This window comes from Eriocheir sinensis, unplaced genomic scaffold (assembly GCF_024679095.1).
Source record: "Eriocheir sinensis breed Jianghai 21 unplaced genomic scaffold, ASM2467909v1 Scaffold874, whole genome shotgun sequence".
Lineage (NCBI taxonomy): Eukaryota > Metazoa > Arthropoda > Malacostraca > Decapoda > Varunidae > Eriocheir > Eriocheir sinensis.
In genome coordinates, this window is record NW_026112246.1 from 9,958 (window position 1) to 15,584 (window position 5,627).

Here is a 5,627-nt window from a genome sequence, read left to right on the forward strand (position 1 = left end):
TAACTATTCTCCTTGGAGCAGGCAACATTTCCACGCCAAACATACGTAGTGGTGCTGCTACTTCGCAGCAAATTAATATACCTGTGTTACGTGTATCTCGTTGTATAGGGTTTTTATTCTTAAGGAATCTAATTAAGTGCCGTCAAACCCGTCATTCGTAACTGTGAAGTTAATCAAGTAAAATAAGCATCTGTATTAGTATTAGCGAAGCGTGGATACATGAGAGTCTCATGTATCCACCTGTAGAATCAAGATCAAGATCAAGCCGTATGTAAACACAAGCACGCAGCCTGCCGCCCAAGCGAAGCGGAAGCAAGCTTCCTGGTGCTGCTGCTTGGTGTTGTGGTGGTGGTGAGTGTGTTGTTGTGGTGGTGCTGGTGTGTGGTGTTGTGGTGGTGGTGAGTGTGTTGTTGTGGTGGTGGTGAGTGTGTTGTTGTGGTGGTGGGTGGTGAGTGTGTTGTTGTGGTGGTGGTGAGTGTGGTGTTGTGGTGGTGGTGAGTGTGTTGTTGTGGTGGTGGTGAGTGTGGTGTTGTGGTGGTGGTGAGTGAGTTGTTGTAGTGGTGGTGAGTGTGGTGTTGTGGTGGTGGTGAGTGAGTTGTTGTGGTGGTGGTGGTGTGTGGTGTTGTGGTGGTGGTGAGTGTGGTGTTGTGGTGGTGGTGAGTGAGTTGTTGTGGTGGTGGTGTGTGGTGTTGTGGTGGTGGTGGTGAGTGAGTTGTTGTGGTGGTGACCGTACCACAACACCACACTCACCAGTGGTGAGTGTGGTGTTGTGGTGGTGGTGAGTGAGTTGTTGTGGTGGTGGTGAGTGTGGTGTTGTGGTGGTGGTGACGTTAATGAGAATGATATAATGAAAGAATTGTTAGAAGAAAAGGTTGATGCAAGTGAAGCAATCGAAAATCTGATAAAAGAAGATGTGGAAATATGGGTAGTTGCCACAGCTTTGGTCCCAATTACATTTTTCCCTATAATAAGTTAACTTCGCATCTTGAACGGTGAATCTGACAGGTGAATAACACATGAATAGCTGATCACAATGGGATAATTTTCGATAATATCCCATGGTTAGATTAGGAGATATACCCGAGCATCATACCAAGCTGGCACATATACAAGTCCCGATTTAAGGAAAAAACGACCCAGCCAGCCATTTTTGCTGAGCCTACATGGCTTCTTGTCCACACATGTATACATACATATACATATTATGTAATACTGCAAACTCATATTTTACACACATATTTTTCACGAGGTTTGTTGCACCAGTTATACACATGAATTTTCCTACTGAACTGAACAAAACATTTTATTTAAAAAGTAATGATTTGCGACAGAAATGGGGCTAACCTACTTTTATTTTGTTTCATTCACAAAACTGGAATAGCCTAATACTATTGGCTCTTAATCTATGGTAGCCTAGCATATACCTTCCAGTTGTGTGCTGAATTGCTCACCTCACCACTTAGTATTTGAACTGTATTTCTTTTGTACAGGCCGACAGCTGACTTATCACTGGACTGGACCATCGGTTACTGAAGGAGAATACTGTCACTCCTATAAATGTGAAAGCTGGCAACCACTTCCAAATGTCATAACAATGTCCGGACGAGAGCGAGATAAGGGAAGGAAGTATCAGTCAGGCTCAGCAAAGCGAAAAAAAGTTGTGCTGCTAGAAAATGAACAAAAAAAGCTACCAAAAATCACAGGATGGGTAAAGAGTACTCCACTAGATGAAGTTAATGAGATACCCTTAGAGCTAGGAGAAAACAAAGATGAAGCCAGCATTGATTCAGAGGCTTCCATTAAAGCATCTAACGAAGCACCTTCAAGTGAGCCTGTTACTAGTGTCAGTACGTCTGTGGCTGTCAGTACAAATGAGCCTATTGCTAGTTCCAGTACCTCAGTAACTGTCGGTGGTAATGTAAGTGACTCAACTTTAGAGAAAAATCAAACCGTGAAACTGACTTATGAAAATGACATTGGTCTTTGGCCTGAACACCTAAGTGAAGACTTTAGAAGTTACTGGATTGAAAAGGGAAGTGCTAAATGTCGTAATTATGTTGGCAGTGACTTCAAAAACTCAGCAGTTAAGGATGGAGAAAAAACTCGCTATTGTTCAAGAAGCCTTTTTACTAGAAAGCACACATTATCTGGGGAAGATATTGATCTTGGATGGTTATGTTACTCAGAAAAGACTGGCTGTGTTTTTTGCTTTACATGCTGCCTTATGTCACAAACAAAATCAAAATTTACCTCTGGTTTTAAAGACTGGAAACATGCAAGGGAGGCCATTGAAAGTCATAGTAACTTTGAAATGCATAAATATTCACTGACAAGCCTAGCAATTAGAAAATCGCAAAGAGGACAAGTGAATGAAGAATTAGTTCGCCAATATCAATCTGAGCATTACTATTGGAGTGAGGTTTTGCAGCGATGCGTGGATGTACTCATTTTTATTTGTGAACGTGGGCTACCACTCAGAGGTGATAATGAAGTTATTGGATCACCTCATAATGGAAATTATCTGGGTATATTAGAGCTCTTAAGTAAATATGATCCTTTCTTGGCAACACACATAAAGAAGCATGCAAATCAAGGGAGTGGACATGTAAATTACCTTTCATCCACAATATGTGAGGAGTTGATAGAAGTTCTTGGAAAGCATGTTATGTGTACAATAGTTCAGGAAGTTCAGAAAGCAAAGTATTACTCAATATCTGTAGACTCTACACCAGATATATCACATGTAGATCAACTATGCCTAACCATTAGATATGTGCTGCCAGAGGGACCAGTTGAACGCTTTTTAACATTTGTCCCATTACTTAATCACACAGGCAAAGGAATAGCAGATTTAGTTCTGAGTTTTCTTGAAAGTAAGAACATTTCTATTTCTGACTGCCGTGGCCAGTCTTATGATAATGCCAGCAACATGTCTGGCAAGTACAAAGGAACTCAGGCATATATTAGAACAAAGTGTGAATTTGCTGATTTTGTCCCATGTATGGCCCATTCTTTAAACCTGGTAGGGGTTTGTGCTGCTGAATGCTGCAGAGATGCTGTCAATTTATTTGGCATAATTCAAAGACTCTATGTATATTTATCAAAGTCAACATATCGATGGCAGAAACATCGACAAGCATTACAGGAAAAGCCTGTTGTTAAGTGTTTGTCTGACACACGTTGGTCAGCGCGTGCAGATGCTGTAGAAGCACTATCAAAGGGATATGAACAAAGTATGAATGTATTAGAAAATCTAATGAATGATGACAATCTGAATGGTGAGGCTAAATGTGAGGCTTCTGGTATTATGAAAGAGCTTGATAAACTAGAAACAGTAATTTTACTGGTAACATGGGAAGATATTCTAACTAGATTCAATGTCACTAGTCAGAAATTGCAGACCTCAGGCCTTGACTTTAACACAGCAGTAAAATTGTTAGGGTCACTAAAAGATTTTGTTCATGATTTAAGAGATCGCTTTGATGAATATGAAAAGATTGCTGTAGAAAAATGTGGACACAGTGAGTATGAAGGAGAGCAACGGCGTATTCGAAGAAGAAAGCGGCAGTATGATGAGAGTGATAGTGCAGAAGATGCTCATTTACAACCGAGAGAGCAATTCAGAGCCATGGCGTACCTACCTATCATTGATCAGCTAGCAACAGCACTTGACGATCGCCTTAAGGCATATGAAAAGTTAGGAAAACGGTTTGGCTTCATGTCGCATATAACTACCATGGAAACAGAAGAACTTCGAAAGTCTGCTTCAAATTTGGTGAGGACTTACCCTAGAGATTTGGAATCATGTTTGGTATCTGAAATGGTGCATTTTCAAGCTTTTCTGCATAAAATTGATTCTGAAACCACTTCACTGATTAGTCCAACTTCAGAATGTAATATGTATTCAATACTACATGAATGTGATGTTGTATCAGCCTTTCCAAATGTAGAGCTAGCATTCAGGATATACCTTTCCATGTTTGTGACAAACTGCACTGGGGAAAGATCATTTTCAAAACTAAAGAGGATTAAGAGCTCAATGCGAAGTACAATGAATCAAAATCGTTTGGCATCTCTTACTTTATTAAGTGCTGAGTGTGAAATTCTCAAGAGAATTGACACAGCTGAAGTTATTCAAGACTTTGCAAGAATGAAAGCCAGGCGTAAAGTGTTTTAAAGTTTTTTGTATAATTTGTATGTTATCTCATTAAATTCTTGCTATTATATTTTTGCTAAGAATTTCTTTGTTTTATGTGTTCAGTCATTTACAGAATTATCTGAATCACATTCCTATTTTATTTTGAAACAGTTATATATTTTCCTGTCTGTAGACCCTTGGAATTCATTGATTTATTTATCAGTTATCATTTCCAGACATTAAATCAAAGTGTGGTACTAAAACTTATTGCATAAGTAGCTAATTACCAGTTTAATTTTATAAACAAAATACCTAAGAGGAACCAAAGATTTTAACTTCTGTGATTTACTTTATTTTTTGAAGTTGTGATATAAGGTAACATGTTTCATGCTGTACTTAGTCATTAGTTCTTATAATTACGTATGTAGTGCTATGCTGCTGTGCAATGATTGAATTTACTTTTAAGATGAATTTCCTTTTGTGATAATTACACACTTTTTCCTAGTTTAAAGAGTAAATGTTAAAATGTTTATTTATATTAAGGATTAGTCACTGAATGGAAATACGTATTATTATATGTATTGTATGTAGCTCCATGGAATAGTCAAGTCAATCATGGTATTATTTTAGAAGAAATATAAGCAGTGAGAAATTAAATGATTATTTTTATTTAAGTACAAAGTAAGGTACTGAAACGTATTGCATAAGGAGCTAATTACAGGTTAATTTTATAAATAAAATACGTAAGAGAACCCAAAGATTTTAACTTTTGTGATTTACTTTTATTAATATTTATAAGATGTTTCATGCTGTCACTTCAATCACACCCTCCTCCTCTGGGGGCCCCGCAAAGCTCTAGTGCCCAGGGCCCCCTAAACCCAAAATCCGGCCCTGGCACCAGCGTGTTCCCCAATCTCGCCATTCTCTTGAAAACTCTGTTGACGCTTCCAGTCTCCAACGAGAGGTCTTTCTCAGCATTGAAAAGGCTTAAAACCTATTTGAGGAGTACCGTTGGCCAAGAGCGCCTGAACGGACTTGCCCTCCTCTATGTCCACTATGATATCCCCCCCATTTCAGTCAAGAGAGTGATAAGCAAATTCGGCGAAAAAAAACGCCAACTACTCTTTGCTTAGTGAGGCACTTGTTGAATACTTGGGAATTTATTGTAAATATATTTCTGTACCGTCCTGAAACCCTCACTTAAGGGTAAGGTCAGGATAAGTTAAGGTAAGGTTAGGATATTAAGGTAAGGTCAGGATAGGTCAGATTCAGGTTACCTTGGAGTGAATTACGTTTAGGGGATTATTTTAAGGCAAGTTTAGGGTAATTCAACTGTAGTTTTAGGTAAGATGAGTGAATTACATTAGTTTAGGGTCATTCAAGACAGAGTAAGGTTACTTTAGGGTGAATTAGTAAATTCAGGCTGCTTATGACAGACTTTCGGCACTTAGGGATCCTTTGTTTTGATCGTTACCAATGGCGCCGATCG

The 5,627-nt window shown here is 38.8% G+C and overlaps 1 protein-coding gene across 1 annotated transcript; it reads left to right on the forward strand.

Moving 5' to 3' along the window:
- Window positions 1–229: 229 nt before the first annotated feature.
- LOC126994784 (zinc finger MYM-type protein 1-like) lies at window positions 230–4,192 on the forward strand. Its single transcript, XM_050854058.1, has 2 exons — window positions 230–351; window positions 1,491–4,192. The coding sequence occupies exon 2, from the start codon at window positions 1,595–1,597 to the stop codon at window positions 4,175–4,177; it is 2,583 nt and encodes an 860-aa protein (XP_050710015.1). The 5' UTR covers window positions 230–351; window positions 1,491–1,594; the 3' UTR covers window positions 4,178–4,192.
- Window positions 4,193–5,627: the final 1,435 nt, after the last annotated feature.